The 20,052-nt window shown below is 55.6% G+C and overlaps 2 protein-coding genes across 21 annotated transcripts in view; one reads left to right on the top strand and one right to left on the bottom strand.

Moving 5' to 3' along the window:
- The window catches only part of LOC103128196 (keratin-associated protein 10-4-like), a 67,453-nt gene that overhangs the window by 28,433 nt on the left and 18,968 nt on the right, over positions 1–20,052 (bottom strand). For all 20 annotated transcript variants that reach the window (XM_060198759.1, XM_060198753.1, XM_060198745.1 and 17 more), the window contains one exon: positions 15,046–15,127. In XM_060198759.1, the coding sequence (XP_060054742.1) occupies positions 15,046–15,127 (82 nt within the window). The remainder of the gene's footprint in view (positions 1–15,045; positions 15,128–20,052) is intronic.
- Positions 6,878–19,714, top strand: LOC132540507 (keratin-associated protein 10-4-like). Its single transcript, XM_060198767.1, has 3 exons — positions 6,878–7,077; positions 7,162–7,274; positions 19,119–19,714. The coding sequence occupies exons 1-3, from the start codon at positions 6,878–6,880 to the stop codon at positions 19,508–19,510; spliced, it is 705 nt and encodes a 234-aa protein (XP_060054750.1). The 3' UTR covers positions 19,511–19,714.

Below are 20,052 nucleotides of genomic sequence, written 5' to 3'. Positions count from 1 at the left end.
TCTCCGTGTGTTACAAACTTCTTGAGAGGCTGCTTCTGTCACGTATTTCTCCTCTTACAGAGAAATTCCTATCACCGGCCCAAGCTGGTTTCCGCCCAGGAAGATCTACCTGCGAACAAGCCCTGGCCCTCTCAACTTACATTGAAAATGGATTCCAGAAGAATTTAAAGACGGGTGCTGTCTTTGTTGATCTCACAGCAGCCTATGACACGGTCTGGCACCGTGGTCTCCTAGTCAAGATCTCAAGATGCCTGCCTCCATGGGTGGCCAACACTTTATCGTTTCTTCTCCAAAACAGAAGATTCTGCGTGCATCTGGGTGACAAGTCTAGCAGATAGAGACTTGTCTCAAGTGGCCTCCCCCAGGGCTCTGTTCTGGCTCCCACGCTATTTAATATTTACATCAATGACCTTCCAGAAACTTCTTCAAGGAAGTTCATCTACGCCGATGACATCTGCTGTGCAACTCAGGCATCCAAGTTCGACATCCTCGAGGAAACACTCACGAAAGACATGTCTCTGATATCTGATTACTGTAAAAAATGGCGACTAATCCCCAGCACTGCAAAAACGGTATCATCTGTTTTCCATCTACACCATGCCTCGGCCTCGCGTGAGCTTAATGTGCAGCTTGGCGATACGAGAATCCGGCATGAAGCCCAGCCAGTCTATCTTGGTGTTACTCTCGATCGCACTCTGTCATTTCACGAACATCTCATAAAAACTGCAGCAAAGGTGGGCGCGAGGAATCACATCATTGCAAGACTGGCCAGCTCCTCATGGGGCGCGAGCGCTTCCACACTATGATCATCCTCTCTGGCATTATGCTATTCCCCTGCAGAATACTGTGCCCCAGTATGGTTCCGTAGCCCCCATGTCCACTTGGTCGATTCCAAATTATATTCTTCCATGAGGATCATTTCTGGAACCATCCGTTCCACCCCGGTTCCATGGCTGCCAGTTCTTAGCAACATCGACCTGCCAGATATTCGTCAGGATGCAGCATCATCTAAGTTCATTTCCCACGTCTACGCTCACTGGACCTGCCAATATACGTGGATATCTTCGCCCACCCTGTCAACGCTTGACGTCTCGTCACCCAATCTGGTCCCCTACGCCTACACTGAACTTCTCTGTTCCAGACTCTTGGAAACAGAGCTGGCAGTCAGCTGAGGTCAAGAACAAACACCTCATCACAGACCCCTGCGAGCGTCAACCCAGCTTTGACCTAGCACGTTATGATCGGGCCCTCCTCAATCGCTATCGAACAGGCCATGGCTCAGCTCTGGCTGATGGTGGTGCTGGGGACTGATCATGAGACCTCAGAGCCTCAGGCAGGAGAGTGCTTTGGCAGAACCATTATGCTACCTACCCCAGCCTCCCCTAAGCAATTATAAAATCTGTTTCATTATGTGCAGTGTGAGATACAGAGAGAAGCAGAGACAGAGGCAGCAAGCAGAGCCCTGCTGAGCCCCGGCTGGTGGTGGAGCTGGGGGCTGAACCTGGGGCCTCAGAGGCTCAGGCAGGAGAGTCAGCTGCAGACCCCCTGTGCCGTGTCCCCAGCCCGGATCTGAGCTTCTCTCTGGGGTCACAGCCTGAGCTTGAAGAAGGTTCATTTTCTCTTTTTTGCAGAGTAAGCAGCTCACGTTTGCACACTTTCTCTGCTTCTAGGAAGACTTTATTTCAGGACAGAGTGACTGACAGACAGATGGAGAGACAGAGACACGACAGCACCGAGCCAAAGCCCAGCCGCAGTGCTGGGCCCCCAGTGTCTGATGGCTGCTGGGTCTCTGGCTTTAGGACATCAGTCTGTGGCTTTGTAGCAGAAAATGGCTGAGCTGTGGTGGGGCGGGGTCTCTCCCGGGCAGCCCCCTCTCTGCCTTCACGGTGCCTGAGACATGTGTCACTTCCGGCTTCTCTGCTGTCCAGTTTGGTTCTGACTCCTTCCCACCATCCTGTCTGTCTGCTGACAGCACAGCTGCCTGCACACGCGGCAGCCCTGACAGGGACCCACCAGGGCAGCCACCTGCTCCTTCCTCTGGGGCTCCCCTGCCCTGTGACACTCAGGCCCCCGCCCCTCCCTCAGGGAGCCCCTGCCAGCCTGCAGCACACCTGATTCCTCCGTCTCTCTCTCCACCAGGAGTCCCCCAGTCAGCCCATGGCAGGCCTCCCCTTGCTCACAACCCGTCTCTCCTTCACTCACACCACTGCAGGAGGATGAGACCCCTGGGCCTGGCTCCTGCTGACTGATGGGCTGAAGATTCCAGAGCCCTGCTGAGCCCTGGCTGCTGGCGGTGCTGGGGACTGAACCTGGGCCTGGGGCCTCGGGCAGGAGGCATCTCTGCAGAGCCTGTGCGTTCCCAGCCGGGAAGCCCCCGAGCTGCCTTCTGACGTGCTGGTTCTCTGCGGCTGCAGCCAGCATCCTGCTCAGCGTCCATGGAGCTTTTCAGTTAAACAACCTGATTGCTTTTTATCTTTAGTTTTGAAAACATTTTATTTATTCATTCCTGAGAAGGATAGGAGGAGAGAGCGATAAAGAACCAGACATCATTCTGGTGCATGTCCTGCTGGGGATGGAAGCAGGGATCTCATGCTTGAGAGTCCAACAAAGAGTGCCTCCTTTTATTGATTTTTACCAGCAGAGGGAAAGATTCACAGAGAGAGACCAGAGCCCTGCTGAGCTCTGGCTGCTGGTGGTGCTGGGGATGGAACCTGGGCCCTGGAGCCTCAGGCAGCAGAGCCCTTGGCAGAGGCCCTGAGCTGTCCCCCAGCCCCACCACCTGATTGTCTCCATTTCTAGAAGTTCCTGCACAACTGAGTCCCGTGGGTAGTGGGCATGGTCCTGCCAACCACCCCCCATGGCAGGGCAGCGGGAAGAGGGTCTCTGAGGAGACGGCTTCACCCACGTGGCCCCAAGAAGACACCACAGAGAGGCAACAGGACAGCCAGGGTGAGGACGGGTGCAGGAAGCAGGTTTATTTGCTCACAGGAGGTGTGTGTGTGGGGGGCTCAGTCAGGACGGGGGGCACTGGCCGAGCCCTGGTCCCTGCCCCACTCAGAGGATGCCTGAGACGACTCCTCATCCTCTGGGGCAGAGCCCAGGGGCACAGCCAGGACCTGTGCAGGGGGACAGCAGGCGGCACAGCTGGCAGAGCCAGGCTCAGCAGCAGGACAGGGTCCCACAGGAGATGGGCTTGCAGAGCAGGGCAGAGCGGGACGGCTGGCAGCACCCGGAGGACTGGAAGGAGGACTGGCAGGGGCTGGACACACAGCAGGAGGAGGAGGCACAGGGCGCAGGGCTGCAGAGCAGGGAGGGCTGGCAGCACCCGGAGGACTGGCAGGAGGGCACCACACACAGCACCGGCCTGCCGCTCACGGGGACGCAGCAGGACGCCTGGCAGGGGCTGGACACACAGCAGGAAGAGGGGGCACAGGGCACGGGGCTGCAGAGCAGGGAGGGCTGGCAGCACCCAGAAGGCTGGCAGCACCCAGAGGACTGGCTGCAGGGCTGGCAGCACCCAGACGACTGGCAGCACCCAGAGGACTGGCAACACCCAGAGGACTGGCAGCAGGGCTGGGAGGAGGGCACCACACACAGGATGGGCCTGCAGCTCACGGGGACACAGCAGGACGCCTGGCAGGGGCTGAACAAACAGCAGGAGGGCTGGCAGCCTGAGGAGCAGCTGGTTTGACACATTTTGGGTGCTGGGTGCTGGGTGCTGTGGAGAGTGAGGGTGGAGGTGGTATGCTGGGATCCCTCCCTCCCTCAGCCTTTATACCTGGCTGTGGGCATCAGGCAGCACGGAAGCTCCTCCTGACTTCCTCCAGGCTGTTTCCTTGATCCCTCAGCACCACCTCCTCCAGGAAGTCCTCCTATCCTGCTCCCCACAAGCCCAGGTCCTGGGGCCCTGCCTCCCCCGGGGGCTTTCCCTGTGACCATGCGTCTGAGGAGCCCACGGGCCTGCCAGGCCTGGACTCTGACCTCTTGCCCCTCCTCTGGAGCCTGCCCCCACCTGGGCACTGGACTGACCCCCACCCCCAGGTGGACAGCTGGTCCCAGGGATGGTCCAGAGCAGGCTGACCACCAGGGGTGCCTGGGGTGCAGGGATGGGGCTGGGTGCTGCAGGGCAGATGGTCCCTGAGGGGTGACCCTGAGCTGGCACCTGCTGGTGTCAAGGCTCAGAGCCCCGGGCCAGCAGCGGGGGAGGGACTCTGTCAGGAGCGGGAGGGTCTGGGGGCGGTGGGGGCCCAAGGGGCTGCAGACGCTCACCCAGCACGCGGCACCCAGGGCTGTGTCCTCTGGGGAGAGAGACCCTGAAGGCAGGCTGGTGCAGGGACCCACCCTGAAGAAGGAGCACGGGACAGACGCAGGGACAGATAGATGGACGGATGGAGTCAGAGTCTGGCTCTGAGGAGGGACCCGGGCTGGACACAGCGTGTGGGGCACCAGAGACACAACTCAGTGTCTCTCTCTCCTTTCCTCTCTTCTCCCTCCCCTCCCCTCCCTTCCCCTCCTGTCCCCTCTTATCTCCTCCCCTCTCAGCTCCTCTTGTCTTTCATGTCCACCAAGGTTATTTTAGGGGCTTGGTGCCAGCACTATAAATCCATTGTTGCTGGTGGATCTTCATTTATTTATTTCAATTTTTTTGTTATCTTTAGTTATTGGCAGACAGACACACATTAAGACGGGAGGGGAGAGAGACAGAGAGACACCTGCAGGGGAGTCGCTTCCCAGGCGGTGAAGCAGGTCTGCAGGTGTCTGTCTTTCTCTCCCCCTCTCTGTCTCCCCTCCTCTCTCCATTTCTCTCTGTCCTATCCAATAACGAGGACAACAATAACAACAACAATTATAACTTCAAGAATAAAACAACAAGGGCCACAAAAGGGAATAAGTTAATACATGTTCATATATTTGTCATTAACGGCTTGTTACAAGACTGTGACATGACGGGCTCTAGCCCCACACCGCAACCCCCAGCACAGCTCTGTGTGCTCCCCACATCCCAAAGAGAGCCAGCAGAGCTCTTGCCAGGTGAGAGACAGTTTACTCGCTTCTGATCTGTTTTTCCGAGTTCACATAAACCAGGTCTCTATTCCACATGAGTGGAACCTCCTGGTAGCTGTCTCTCCTCTCTTCCGAGATGAGACGAGATGGGGCGTGTTCAGGGCGGCGTGGCCGCAGCCTCCGTCTCTTGACTTACCTCACTAAGCCTCATCACCGCCATTCCATCCACTTGGTCTCAGAGGACACGATCTTGTCTTTTTCTCCCCTATGAATGACTTTATTTGTTAGTAATAGTTTGTTACAAGCTTTAAGATGAAAATGTATTACAGGGAGTTCGGCTATAGTACAGCGGGCTAAGCACAGGTGGCGCAAAGCACAAGGACCGGCATAAGGATCCCGGTTCGAACCCCGGCTCCCCACCTGCAGAGGAGTCGCTTCACAGGCGGTGAAGCAGGTCTGCAGGTGTCTGTCTTTCTCTCCTCCTCTCTGTCTTCCCCTCCTCTCTCCATTTCTCTCTGTCCTATCCAACAACGACAACAATAACTACAACAATAAAACAACAAGGGCAACAAAAGGGAAAAATAAATAAAATAATATTTTTAAAAATAAATAAATAAAATAAAATAAATTAAAAAAGAAAATGTATTACAATGGAACATGATGGCAGAGGAGGACCTAGGGGGGTTGTGTTGTTCTGTGGAGAACTGGGAAATGTTAAGCTTGTGCAAACTATTGTATTTACTGTTGACTGTAAAACGGCAATCCCCCAATATTAAAACAATTGAAATAACTACAAAAAAAGATTAAAATGTATAGCTCCACATCTCACCCACCACCAAAGTCTGTCTCCCCACCTTCCAACCTCACAAGAACACAGTGGCATCTTCGTTGATGACAGAGTGGTATTCCATGGAATATCGATCCCGTAAATTCCTTACCCAGTTACTGGTTTGGGGGTATCTAGGCTGAATCCGTCCGATCTTCGGCTGTTATGAACAACACAGCTGTGATCACGGGGTGAACGTGTCCCTTCTAATTAGTGTTGAGTGTCCTCTGGGTAAATGGCCAAGAGTGGGATTACTAGGTCACAAGGTGACTGCATGTTTATTTGCTTAAGGACTACCCATGCAAGCATCTTATTTTTAAAATAAATGTGTTTGTCTCTGCAGAGGTCAGCTGTGACTTGCTTGGGTGCTGAGGATTGAACCTGGGACCTGGGGCTGCGGGCGTGAAAGTCTGGTGTGCTACCATCTCTCAGTCCCAAGATTTGATTTGAAAGCAGAATCCCAGGAAGGCCTGGCGCCCCCAGGGCAAGGACCTCGTCAGGCGACACCCAGCAGCCTCAGGGCGACCTGTCCCTGCCCCAGTCCTCGCACTGGGTGTGAATCTTCTAAAACTCCCACACACCTCTGCTCAGGTGGGTTGTCCAGATGGTGGCAAAGGCTGATGGCATATGGGCAATGGCCACGTGCCACACTCTGCCAGCTTGGGCTTTCACGTGGCCTCTCAGGGCTGCACCGACAGGGAGCCCGGGTCCCAGGCTTCGACCCCAGGGACAGGACCGCTCGGATCTGGCTGACGGTGGCAGCAGGGACCTGGAGCTGGCCATGGGGTCCCTGTCCCCACTGAGTCCAGTCTCCCGGAGGTAGAGTCCCTGACCAGGGTGCTGACTCACCAAGTTGCCCCCAGAGGAGCCTGAGTCAGCTCACTGCCCAGGAAGGAGGAGGAGGAAGAGCTACTTCCTCCAGGAAGTATCCCCTGATCTGCAGGGACCAGTGGGGTATAAAGGAGGAGGGAGAGAGGCCAGCATAGCACCTCCATCTTCACCCTCCACCTGCAAACTGCACCTAGCACCCAGCACCCAGCACCCAGCATGTGTAACACCAGCTGCTCCTCAGGCTGCCAGCCCTCCTGCTGTGTGTCCAGCCCCTGCCAGGCGTCCTGCTGTGTCCCCGTGAGCTGCAGGCCGGTCCTGTGTGTGGTGCCCTCCTGCCAGTCCTCCTGCCAGACCTCTGGGTGCTGCCAGCCCTGCTGCCAGTCCTCTGGGTGCTGCCAGTCCTCTGGGTGCTGCCAGTCCTCTGGGTGCTGCCAGTCCTGCAGCCAGTCCTCTGGGTGCTGCCAGTCCTCTGGGTGCTGCCAGCCCTCCCTGCTCTGCAGCCCCGTGTCCTGTGCCCCCTCTTCCTGCTGTGTGTCCAGCCCCTGCCAGGCGTCCTGCTGCGTCCCTGTGAGCTGTAGGCCGGTGCTGTGCGTGGTGCCCTCCTGCCAGTCCTCCGGGTGCTGCCAGCCCTCCCTGCTCTGCAGCCCTGCGCCCTGTGCCTCCTCCTCCTGCTGTGTGTCCAGCCCCTGCCAGTCCTCCTTCCAGTCCTCCGGGTGCTGCCAGCCGTCCCGCTCTGCCCTGCTCTGCAAGCCCATCTCCTGTGGGACCCTGTCCTGCTGCTGAGCCTGGCTCTGCCAGCTGTGCCGCCTGCTGTCCCCCTGCACAGGTCCTGGCTGTGCCCCTGGGCTCTGCCCCAGAGGATGAGGAGTCGTCTCAGGCATCCTCTGAGTGGGGCAGGGACCAGGGCTCGGCCAGTGCCCCCCGTCCTGACTGAGCCCCCCACACACACACCTCCTGTGAGCAAATAAACCTGCTTCCTGCACCCGTCCTCACCCTGGCTGTCCTGTTGCCTCTCTGTGGTGTCTTCTTGGGGCCACGTGGGTGAAGCCGTCTCCTCAGAGACCCTCTTCCCGCTGCCCTGCCATGGGGGGTGGTTGGCAGGACCATGCCCACTACCCACGGGACTCAGTTGTGCAGGAACTTCTAGAAATGGAGACAATCAGGTGGTGGGGCTGGGGGACAGCTCAGGGCCTCTGCCAAGGGCTCTGCTGCCTGAGGCTCCAGGGCCCAGGTTCCATCCCCAGCACCACCAGCAGCCGGAGCTCAGCAGGGCTCTGGTCTCTCTCTGTGAATCTTTCCCTCTGCTGGTAAAAATCAATAAGAGGAGGCACTCTTTGTTGGACTCTCAAGCATGAGATCCCTGCTTCCATCCCCAGCAGGACATGCACCAGAATGATGTCTGGTTCTTTATCGCTCTCTCCTCCTATCCTTCTCAGGAATGAATAAATAAAATGTTTTCAAAACTAAAGATAAAAAGCAATCAGGTTGTTTAACTGAAAAGCTCCATGGACGCTGAGCAGGATGCTGGCTGCAGCCGCAGAGAACCAGCACGTCAGAAGGCAGCTCGGGGGCTTCCCGGCTGGGAACGCACAGGCTCTGCAGAGATGCCTCCTGCCCGAGGCCCCAGGCCCAGGTTCAGTCCCCAGCACCGCCAGCAGCCAGGGCTCAGCAGGGCTCTGGAATCTTCAGCCCATCAGTCAGCAGGAGCCAGGCCCAGGGGTCTCATCCTCCTGCAGTGGTGTGAGTGAAGGAGAGACGGGTTGTGAGCAAGGGGAGGCCTGCCATGGGCTGACTGGGGGACTCCTGGTGGAGAGAGAGACGGAGGAATCAGGTGTGCTGCAGGCTGGCAGGGGCTCCCTGAGGGAGGGGCGGGGGCCTGAGTGTCACAGGGCAGGGGAGCCCCAGAGGAAGGAGCAGGTGGCTGCCCTGGTGGGTCCCTGTCAGGGCTGCCGCGTGTGCAGGCAGCTGTGCTGTCAGCAGACAGACAGGATGGTGGGAAGGAGTCAGAACCAAACTGGACAGCAGAGAAGCCGGAAGTGACACATGTCTCAGGCACCGTGAAGGCAGAGAGGGGGCTGCCCGGGAGAGACCCCGCCCCACCACAGCTCAGCCATTTTCTGCTACAAAGCCACAGACTGATGTCCTAAAGCCAGAGACCCAGCAGCCATCAGACACTGGGGGCCCAGCACTGCGGCTGGGCTTTGGCTCGGTGCTGTCGTGTCTCTGTCTCTCCATCTGTCTGTCAGTCACTCTGTCCTGAAATAAAGTCTTCCTAGAAGCAGAGAAAGTGTGCAAACGTGAGCTGCTTACTCTGCAAAAAAGAGAAAATGAACCTTCTTCAAGCTCAGGCTGTGACCCCAGAGAGAAGCTCAGATCCGGGCTGGGGACACGGCACAGGGGGTCTGCAGCTGACTCTCCTGCCTGAGCCTCTGAGGCCCCAGGTTCAGCCCCCAGCTCCACCACCAGCCGGGGCTCAGCAGGGCTCTGCTTGCTGCCTCTGTCTCTGCTTCTCTCTGTATCTCACACTGCACATAATGAAACAGATTTTATAATTGCTTAGGGGAGGCTGGGGTAGGTAGCATAATGGTTCTGCCAAAGCACTCTCCTGCCTGAGGCTCTGAGGTCTCATGATCAGTCCCCAGCACCACCATCAGCCAGAGCTGAGCCATGGCCTGTTCGATAGCGATTGAGGAGGGCCCGATCATAACGTGCTAGGTCAAAGCTGGGTTGACGCTCGCAGGGGTCTGTGATGAGGTGTTTGTTCTTGACCTCAGCTGACTGCCAGCTCTGTTTCCAAGAGTCTGGAACAGAGAAGTTCAGTGTAGGCGTAGGGGACCAGATTGGGTGACGAGACGTCAAGCGTTGACAGGGTGGGCGAAGATATCCACGTATATTGGCAGGTCCAGTGAGCGTAGACGTGGGAAATGAACTTAGATGATGCTGCATCCTGACGAATATCTGGCAGGTCGATGTTGCTAAGAACTGGCAGCCATGGAACCGGGGTGGAACGGATGGTTCCAGAAATGATCCTCATGGAAGAATATAATTTGGAATCGACCAAGTGGACATGGGGGCTACGGAACCATACTGGGGCACAGTATTCTGCAGGGGAATAGCATAATGCCAGAGAGGATGATCATAGTGTGGAAGCGCTCGCGCCCCATGAGGAGCTGGCCAGTCTTGCAATGATGTGATTCCTCGCGCCCACCTTTGCTGCAGTTTTTATGAGATGTTCGTGAAATGACAGAGTGCGATCGAGAGTAACACCAAGATAGACTGGCTGGGCTTCATGCCGGATTCTCGTATCGCCAAGCTGCACATTAAGCTCACGCGAGGCCGAGGCATGGTGTAGATGGAAAACAGATGATACCGTTTTTGCAGTGCTGGGGATTAGTCGCCATTTTTTACAGTAATCAGATATCAGAGACATGTCTTTCGTGAGTGTTTCCTCGAGGATGTCGAACTTGGATGCCTGAGTTGCACAGCAGATGTCATCGGCGTAGATGAACTTCCTTGAAGAAGTTTCTGGAAGGTCATTGATGTAAATATTAAATAGCGTGGGAGCCAGAACAGAGCCCTGGGGGAGGCCACTTGAGACAAGTCTCTATCTGCTAGACTTGTCACCCAGATGCACGCAGAATCTTCTGTTTTGGAGAAGAAACGATAAAGTGTTGGCCACCCATGGAGGCAGGCATCTTGAGATCTTGACTAGGAGACCACGGTGCCAGACCGTGTCATAGGCTGCTGTGAGATCAACAAAGACAGCACCCGTCTTTAAATTCTTCTGGAATCCATTTTCAATGTAAGTTGAGAGGGCCAGGGCTTGTTCGCAGGTAGATCTTCCTGGGCGGAAACCAGCTTGGGCCGGTGATAGGAATTTCTCTGTAAGAGGAGAAATACGTGACAGAAGCAGCCTCTCAAGAAGTTTGTAACACACGGAGAGGAGAGAAATTGGTCTATAGCTGGCAGCCAGTGTTGGGTCTTTCTATGGTTTCAAAACTGCTATTATCATCTCACGATGCCAAATTTTGGGCACAGTTTCAGATTCCAAGATGTGGGACAGGAATGAAGTGAGCCACTTCTTTGCCATGGGGCCCAAGTTAAGAATGAGTTCTGGGGTGATGTTATCATAGCCAGCAGCCGTTCCCGGTTTAACCCTCTTCAAATCTCACACTGCAAATAATGAAACAGATTTTATAATTGCTTAGGGGAGGCTGGGGTAGGTAGCATAATGGTTCTGCCAAAGCATCTCCTGCCTGAGGCTCTGAGGTCTCATGATCAGTCCCCAGCTCCACCATCAGCCAGAGCTGAGCAGGGCGCTGGGAAGAAAGAAGAAAGAAAAGAGGAAATAGAAGAGAAGAGAGAGAGAGAGAGACAGCAAGGAATGGAGAAATAGAAAGGACGAAATGAAAGATAGATAGGAGTGGGCCAGTAGCACAGCGGTTAAATGCACATGGCACAAAGCACAAGGACAGGAGTAAAGGATCCCAGTTCGAGCCCCCGGCTCCCCACCTGCAGGAGAGTTGCTTCACAGATGGTGAAGCAGGTCTGCAGGTGTCTGTCTTTCTCTCCCCCTCTCTGTCTTCCCCTCCTCTCTCCATTTCTCTCTGTCTTATCCAACAACAAGGACAACAATAACAACAACAATTATAACTACAAGGGCAACAAAAGTGGATAAGTAAATAGATAAATAAATAAATAAATAAATAAAAGACAAACAGGGGTGAGTAGTGGAGTACCTGGTTGAGCAGACACAGTTTCTGATTTCTGTCTCTATCCAATAAATAAACAAAAATAACAAAAATATAAAAGCTATGTTTAAAAAACAGAAAGATTACTACACAGCTATTAAAAACAATGAACCCACCTTCTCTGACCCGTCTTGGATGGAGCTAGAAGGAATTATTTTAAGTGAGCTAAGTCAGAAAGACAAAGATGAGTATGGGATGATCCCACTCAGCAACAGAAGTTGAGAAAGAAGAACGGAAAGGGAAACTCAGAGCAGGAGCTGACTGAATTTGGAGCAGGGCACCAAAGAAAAATCCCTGGGTGGAGGGTGAGGGTGGATGTTCAGCTTCATGGGGCGGGGTGGGGGGATGCGGGGGGCAGTGAGGGGAGGGGATGGGACACAGACTTTTGGTGGTGGGAATGGTGCTTATGTATACTCCTATCAATTTGCAGTCATGTAAATCACTTTAATTAATATGAGAGGGGAAACATTGATTGAATATCTCAAACTTTTTAAAGCACAGATTGAGTCTTTTTAATCCATAGGCTGAGGCTTTGATATGTCGACTCTCTTAAAAGCTGAGTCCCAGGAGAAAAAAAGCAACTGGTGGCACAGCTCTATACAAATAATGTCAAAGGATATAAAATGCGGTGAGGGTGTGTAGGACACAGCAAATCCTAACAAAGGGATTCTTCAAAGTTAACCCAATTGCCAAACAATGTGATTATTGCAATAACTATCAATAGTCTTCTTTAACCCGAAGACAACAGGAATCTCCTGCTTCCTCCATAGAGCCTATGCTTCTCCCAATCCTGGAACCTCTGGGGTGGGGTTCACTTCCCTGATGCTTCTCTCAAGTCAGGCCAAATGATATTGCATCCGCTGATTCCAAACTAATCAACACAATGAGTACCACCTCAGCATGCTTCACCTCAGACTGCGTCCAGAGACATCAGGCACGGAATACCAACCCTTCACCCTCATCACTCAGGTGAGATCAGTCCTTTCATGGTATTCTCTAATTCCATTCCAGGAGGTTCACGCCCTAACAAAGTCCCAAAACCTAGATATAGACCAGGACCCATGACATAGAACATATGTTCACATGTATCCATAAATTAGGGCAAAATATATACCTGAAAGCAAAAGTACGCAATAGTCTGCAGTGAGTCAGTATCAAGTTCCAAGTGAAATAGTGTCCACTTAGACTGAGATACCCTCCTCACCTACTTCCTATTACAGCTCTCTCACTCACTCCAAAGCTAACCTCATCAAAGCAAGGACTGCAAAATCTAAATAAGGGCAAGAGACTGGCAGACGTTAACGATGACTCTTCAGTCACCATCAGGCCACCCCACCAGCTGGGGCCCTAGTCGGGGAGTCCCGAGATTCCCAGATTTGATGGGCCTAGACCTCGAATAAATCCCTCTCTCCATCGTCACCGGTCATCTCTATCAGCAACAACACAATAGACCCCTTTGTGGGCCCCCAGAGGACCTTGCCCTGAACTTGGATCAACAACAGTTGAGAATGTTCCATCCTCTGAAGGGAGGCTGGACAACATACTCTGTGCTCCACCTGAGGAAGATGGGTCCTGATGTTGGGGCAGCTTGGAACGTTCCTACTCATGACCACCGACTGTGAGCTCAGATCTACAGGGATGCAGAGGTCACACAGGCTCCTAAGCTGATTATAGGCCCCAGATCACATCAAATTGTTGGGGTTTATATTAATATTGATACCATTTTCCCATATTAGGGAGCTACTCTCTTCCTTGAACCAGTTTTCCGGTCCTTTTCCCAGCCATGACATCATCTCCCCAGACAATGATTAGGATTCAATTGCGTATCAGATTTCATGCTCAGATAAAAAACAAAACAAAACAAAACAAAACAAAAACAGAACACTAGTATAACTAGAGGCCCTTTGGAATATAACTAAAATATGCCTACTAGCTATCTACAAAGGGACGACCCTCCCCAACACACACACACTTCATGGCAACTATTCCAGCCCTTAGGTCCATGATTGTCCAATAATTTGTTTGGCTTTGTATGTTAACTCTCTTTTCAGCCACCAGGTTCCAGATGCTAACAGGACGCTACCAGACTTCCCTGGACAGACAACCCCACCAATGTTTCCTGGAGCCCTGCTTCCCCAGAGCCCTGACCCACTAGGGAAAGAGAGAGACAGGCTGGGAGTGTGGATCCACCTGCCAACACCCATGTTCAGCAGGGAAGCAATTACAGAAGCCAGACCTTCCACCTTCTGCATCCCACAATGGCCCTGGGTCCATACTCCTAGAGGGATAAAGAATAGGAAAGCTGTCAGGGGAGGGGATGGGATACGAGTTCCCATCTCAGTGGTGGGAATTGTTCGAAGCTGTACCCCTCTTATCCTATGGTTCGTGAATGGTTCCTTTTAATAAATAAAAGATTTTTAAAAATAGAATGATAGATAAAGAAAGAAACAAACAAATAAATAAAAAAAAATTTTGCGGAATAGTGGATTCTTGGCAAATGCTAGAAGAAGAAGAAGTGCCAGCACCGACTCCAGAGCACCTGGCGCAATGATAAAGACGAGAAGAGAGAGAGAGACACTGAGTTGTGTCTCTGGTGCCCCACACGCTGTGTCCAGCCCGGGTCCCTCCTCAGAGCCAGACTCTGACTCCATCTGTCCATCTATCTGTCCATGCCTCTGTCCCGTGCTCCTTCTTCAGGGTGGGTCCCTGCACCAGCCTGCCTTCAGGGTCTCTCTCCCCAGAGGACACAGCCCTGGGTGCCGCGTGCTGGGTGAGCGTCTGCAGCCCCTTGGGTCCCCACCGCCCCCAGACCCTCCCGCTCCTGACAGAGTCCCTCCCCCGCTGCTGGCCAGGGGCTCTGAGCCTTGACACCAGCAGGTGCCAGCTCAGGGTCACCCCTCAGGGACCATCTGTCCTGCAGCACCCAGCCCCAGCCCTGAACCCCAGGCACCCCTGATGGTCAGCCTGCTCTGGTCCATCCCTGGGACCAGCTGTCCACCTGGGGGTGGGGGTCAGTCCAGTGCCCAGGTGGGGGCAGGCTCCAGAGGAGGGTGCAGGAGGGCAGAGTCCATGCCTGACAGGCCCGTGGGCTCCTCAGACGCATGGTCACAGGGACAGCCCCCGGGGGAGGCAGGGCCCCGGGACCTGTGCTTGTGGGGAGCAGGCTATGAGGACTTCCTGGAGGAGGTGGTGCTGAGGGATCAAGGAAACAGCCTGGAGGAAATCAGGAGGAGCTTCCGTGCTGCCTGATGCCCACAGCCAGGTATAAAGGCTGAGGGAGGGAGGGATCCCAGCACACCACCTCCACCCTCACCCTCCACAGCACCCAGCACCCAGCACCCAGCACCCAGCATGTGTCACACCAGCTGCTCCTCAGGCTGCCAGCCCTCCTGCTGTGTGTCCAGCCCCTGCCAGGCATCCTGCTGTGTCCCCGTGAGCTGCAGGCCGGTCCTGTGTGTGGTGCCCTCCTGCCAGTCCTGCTGCCAGTCCTCTGGGTGCTGCCAGCCCTCTGGGTGCTGCCAGCCCTGCTGCCAGTCCTCTGGGTGCTGCCAGCCCTCCCTGCTCTGCAGCCCCGTGCCCTGTGCCCCCTCCTCCTGCTGTGTGTCCAGCCCCTGCCAGGCGTCCTGCTATGACCCCGTGAGCTGCAGGCCGGTGCTGTGCGTGGTGCCCTCCTGCCAGTCCTCCGGGTGCTGCCAGCCCTCCCTGCTCTGCAGCCCTGCGCCCTGTGCCTCCTCCTCCTGCTGTGTGTCCAGCCCCTGCCAGTCCTCCTGCCAGTCCTCCGGGTGCTGCCAGCCATCCTGCTCCGCCCTGCTCTGCAAGCCTGTGTCCTGTGGGACCCCGTCCTGCTGCTGAGCCTGGCTCTGCCAGCTGTGCCGCCTGCTGTCCCCCTGCACAGGTCCTGGCTGTGCCCCTGGACTCTGCCCCAGAGGATGAGAAGTGGTCTCAGGCATCCTCTGAGTGGGGCAGGTACCAGGGCTCGCCCAGTGCCCCCTGTCCTGACTGAGCCCTCCCCCCACACCTCCTGTGAGCAAATAAACCTGCTTCCTGCACCCGTCCTCACCCTGGCTGTCCTGTTGCCTCTCTGTGGTGTCTTCTTGGGGCCACGTGGGTGAAGCCGTCTCCTCAGAGACCCTCTTCCCGCTGCCCTGCCATGGGGGGTGGTTGGCAGGACCATGCCCACTACCCACGGGACTCAGTTGTGCAGGAACTTCTAGAAATGGAGACAATCAGGTGGTGGGGCTGGGGGACAGCACAGGGCCTCTGCCAAGGGCTCTGCTGCCTGAGGCTCCAGGGCCCAGGTTCCATCCCCAGCACCACCAGCAGCCGGAGCTCAGCAGGGCTCTGGTCTCTCTCTGTGAATCTTTCCCTCTGCTGGTAAAAATCAATAAGAGGAGGCACAGAGGATAAAGTGTTGGACTCTCAGGCATGAGGTCCCGAGTTCCATCCCCAGCAGCACATGCACCTGGGGGACTCCTGGTGGAGAGAGAGACGGAGGAATCAGGTGTGCTGCAGGCTGGCAGGGGCTCCCTGAGGGAGGGGCGGGGGCCTGAGTGTCACAGGGCAGGGGAGCCCCAGAGGAAGGAGCAGGTGGCTGCCTTGGTGGGGCCCTGTCAGGGCTACTGCGTGTGCGGTCAGCTGGGCTGTCAGCAGAGAGACAGGATGGTGGGAAGGAGTCGGGGAGAGTCAGAACCAAACTGGACAGCAGGGAAGCCGGAAGTGACACATGTCTCTGGCACCGTGAAGGCAGAGAGGGGGCTGCCCGGGAGAGACCCTGCCCCACACAGCTCAGCCATTTTCTGCTACAAAGCCACAGACTGACGTCCTAAAGCCAGAGACCCAGCAGCCATCAGACACTGGGGGCCCAGCACTGCGGCTGAATGGGGCTCGGTGCTGTCGTGTCTCTGTCTCTCCATCTGTCTGTCTGTCTGTCCTGAAATAAAGTCTTCACAGAAGCAGAGAAAGTGTGCAGATGTGAGCCACGGACTCCGCCAAAAAGAGAAAATGAACCTTCTTCAAGCTCATGCTGTGACCCCAGAGAGAAGCTCAGATCCGGGCTGGGGAGACGGCACAGGGGGTCTGCAGCTGACTCTCCTGCCTGAGCCTCTGAGGCCCCAGGTTCAGTCCCCAGCTCCACCACCAGCCGGGGCTCAGCAGGGCTCTGCTTGCTGCCTCTGTCTCTGCTTCTCTCTGTATCCCACACTGCACATAATGAAACAGATTTTATAATTGCTTAGGGGAGGCTGGGGTAGGTAGCATAATGGTTCTGCCAAAGCATCTCCTGCCTGAGGCTCTGAGGTCTCATGATCAGTCCCCAGCTCCACCATCAGCCAGAGCTGAGCAGGGCTCTGGGAAGAAAGAAGAAAGGAAAGAGGAAATAGAAGAGGAGAGAGAGAGAGAGACAGAGAGAGAGAGAGAGAGCAAGGAACGGAGAAATAGAAAGGCAGAAATGAAAGACAGTAGGAGTGGGGCGGTAGCACAGCGGTTAAATGCACATGGCACAAAGCACAATGACCAGTTTAAGGTTACTGGTTCAAAACCCCGGCTCCCCACCTGCAGGGGAGTCGCTTCCCAGGCGGTGAAGCAGGTCTGCAGGTGTCTGTCTTTCTCTCCCCTCTCTGTCTTCCCCTCCTCTCTCCATTTCTCTCTGTCCTATCCAATAACGAGGACAACAATAACAACAACAATTATAACTTCAAGAATAAAACAACAAGGGCCACAAAAGGGAATAAGTTAATACATGTTCATATATTTGTCATTAATGGCTTGTTACAAGACTGTGACATGACGGGCTCTAGCCCCACACCGCAACCCCCAGCACAGCTCTGTGTGCCCCCCACGTCCCAAAGAGAGCCAGCAGAGCTCTTGCCAGGTGAGAGACAGTTTACTTGCTTCTGCTCTGTTTTTCCGAGTTCACATAAACCAGGTCTCTATTCCACATGAGTGGAACCTCCTGGTAGCTGTCTCTCCTCTCTTCCGAGATGAGACGAGATGGGGCGTGTTCAGGGCGGCGTGGCCGCAGCCTCCGTCTCTTGACTTACCTCACTAAGCCTCATCACCGCCATTCCATCCACTTGGTCTCAGAGGACACGATCTTGTCTTTTTCTCCCCTATGAATGACTTTATTTGTTAGTAATAGTTTGTTACAAGATTTAAGATGAAAATGTATTACAATGGAACATGATGGCAGAGGAGGACCTAGGGGGGTTGTGTTGTTCTGTGGAGAACTGGGAAATGTTATGCTTGTGCAAACTATTGTATTTACTGTTGACTGTAAAACGGCAATCCCCCAGTATTAAAACGATTGAAATAACTACAAAAAAAAGATTAAAATGTATAGCTCCACATCTCACCCACCACCAAAGTTCTGTCTCCCCACCTTCCAACCTCACAAGAACACAATGGCATCTTCGTTGATGACAGAGTGGTATTCCATGGAATATCGATCCCATAAATTCCTTACCTAGTTACTGGTTTGGGGGCATCTAGGCTGAATCCGTCCGATCTTCGGCTGTTATGAACAACACAGCTGTGATCACGGGGTGAACGTGTCCCTTCTAATTAGTGTTGAGTGTCCTCTGGGTAAATGGCCAAGAGTGGGATTACTAGGTCACAAGGCGACTGCATGTTTATTTGCTTAAGGACTCCCCATGCAAGCATTTTATTTTTAAAATAAATGTGTTTGTCTCTGCAGAGGTCAGCTGTGACTTGCTTGGGTGCTGAGGATTGAACCTGGGACCTGGGGCCGCGGGCGTGAAAGTCTGGTGAGCTACCATCTCTCAGTCCCAAGATTTGATTTGAAAGCAGAATCCCAGGAAGGCCTGGCGCCCCCAGGGCGAGGACGTTGGTCAGGCGACACCCAGCAGCCTCAGGGCGACCTGTCCCTGCCCCAGTCCTTGACACCCAGCAGCCTTAGGGCGACCTGTCTCTGCCCCAGTCCTTGACACCCAGCAGCCTCAGGGCGACCTGTCCCTGCCCCAGTCCTTGACACCCAGCAGCCTCAGGGCGACCTGTCCCTGCCCCAGTCCTCGCACTGGGTGTGAGTCTTCTAAAACTCCCACACACCTCTGCTCAGGTGGGTCGTCCAGATGGTGGCAAAGGCTGATGGCATATGGGCAATGGCCACGTGCCACACTCTGCCAGCTAGGGCTTTCAAGTGGCCTCTCAGGGCTGCACCGCCAGGGTGACCGGGTCCAAGGCCCTGACCCCAGGGGCAGGGTTGCTCGGCTCCGGCTAGGGGTGGCAGCAGGGACCTGGAGTCCCTGGAGGGCCATGGGGTCCCTGTCCCCACTGAGTCCAGTCTCCCGCTGGGTAGAATCCCTGACCAGGGTGCTGACTCACCAAGTTGCCCCCAGAGGAGCCTGAGTCAGCTCTCTGCCCAGGAAGGAGGAGGAGGAAGAGCTACTTCCTCCAGGAAGTATCCCCTGATCTGCAGGGACCAGTGGGGTATAAAGGAGGAGGGAGGGAGGCCAGCATAGCAACTCCATCTTCACCCTCCACCTGCAAACTGCACCCAGCACCCAGCACCCAGCACCCAGCACCCAGCATGTGTCACACCAGCTGCTCCTCAGGCTGCCAGCCCTCCTGCTGTGTGTCCAGCCCCTGCCAGGCGTCCTGCAGTGTCCCCGTGAGCTGCAGGCCCGTCCTGTGTGTGGTACCCTCCTGGCAGTCCTCCTGCCAGTCCTCTGGGTGCTGCCAGTCCTCTGGGTGCTGCCAGTCCTCTGGGTGCTGCCAGCCCTGCAGCCAGTCCTCTGGGTGCTGCCAGCCCTCCCTGCTCTGCAGCCCCGTGCCCTGTGCCCCCTCCTCCTGCTGTGTGTCCAGCCCCTGCCAGGCGTCCTGCTGCGTCCCCGTGAGCTGCAGGCCGGTGCTGTGCGTGGTGCCCTCCTGCCAGTCCTCCGGGTGCTGCCAGTCCTCTGGGTGCTGCCAGTCCTCTGGGTGCTGCCAGCCCTCCCTGCTCTGCAGCCCTGTGCCCTGTGCCTCCTCCTCCTGCTGTGTGTCCAGCCCCTGCCAGTCCTCCTGCCAGTCCTCCGGGTGCTGCCAACCATCCCGCTCTGCCCTGCTCTGCAAGCCCGTGTCCTGTGGGACCCCGTCCTGCTGCTGAGCCCGGCTCTGCCAGCTGTGCCGCCTGCTGTCCCCCTGCACAGGTCCTGGCTGTGCCCTGGGCTCTGCCCCAGAGGATGAGAAGTGGTCTCAGGCATCCTCTGAGTGGGGCAGGGACCAGGGCTCGCCCAGTGCCCCCTGTCCTGACTGAGCCCCCCCCCCCTACACCTCCTGTGAGCAAATAAACCTGCTTCCTGCACCCGTCCTCACACTGGCTGTCCTGTTGCCTCTCTGTGGTGTCTTCTTGGGGCCACGTGGGTGAAGCCGTCTCCTCAGAGACCCTCTTCCCGCTGCCCTGCCATGGGGGGTGGTTGTCAGGACCATGCCCACTACCCACGGGACTCAGTTGTGCAGGAACTTCTAGAAATGGAGACAATGAGGTGGTGGGGCTGGGGGACAGCACAGGGCCTCTGCCAAGGGCTCTGCTGCCTGAGGCTCCAGGGCCCAGGTTCCATCCCCAGCGCCACCAGCAGCCGGAGCTCAGCAGTGTTGACACAGGAAGGAGCAGGTGGCTGCCCTGTAGGCCCCTGTCAGGCCTGCCGC

This window comes from Erinaceus europaeus, chromosome 9, assembly GCF_950295315.1.
Source record: "Erinaceus europaeus chromosome 9, mEriEur2.1, whole genome shotgun sequence".
Taxonomy (NCBI): domain Eukaryota; kingdom Metazoa; phylum Chordata; class Mammalia; order Eulipotyphla; family Erinaceidae; genus Erinaceus; species Erinaceus europaeus.
The sequence above is the reverse complement of the archived record's forward strand: the minus strand, read 5'-3'. Positions and strand labels throughout refer to the sequence as shown.

What these genes read in the sequence shown, in the direction of transcription:
- LOC132540507 (XM_060198767.1), top strand. Translation starts at nt 6,878, where the DNA reads ATGTGTAACACCAGCTGCTCCTCAGGCTGCCAGCCCTCCTGCTGTGTG. An exon ending in CAGTCCTCTGGGTGCTGCCA is followed by an intron (nt 7,078 to 7,161) that starts GTCCTCTGGGTG and finishes CCTGCTCTGCAG; the next exon opens with CCCCGTGTCCTGTGCCCCCT. An exon ending in GGTGCCCTCCTGCCAGTCCT is followed by an intron (nt 7,275 to 19,118) that starts CCGGGTGCTGCC and finishes AGTCCTCTGGGT; the next exon opens with GCTGCCAGTCCTCTGGGTGC.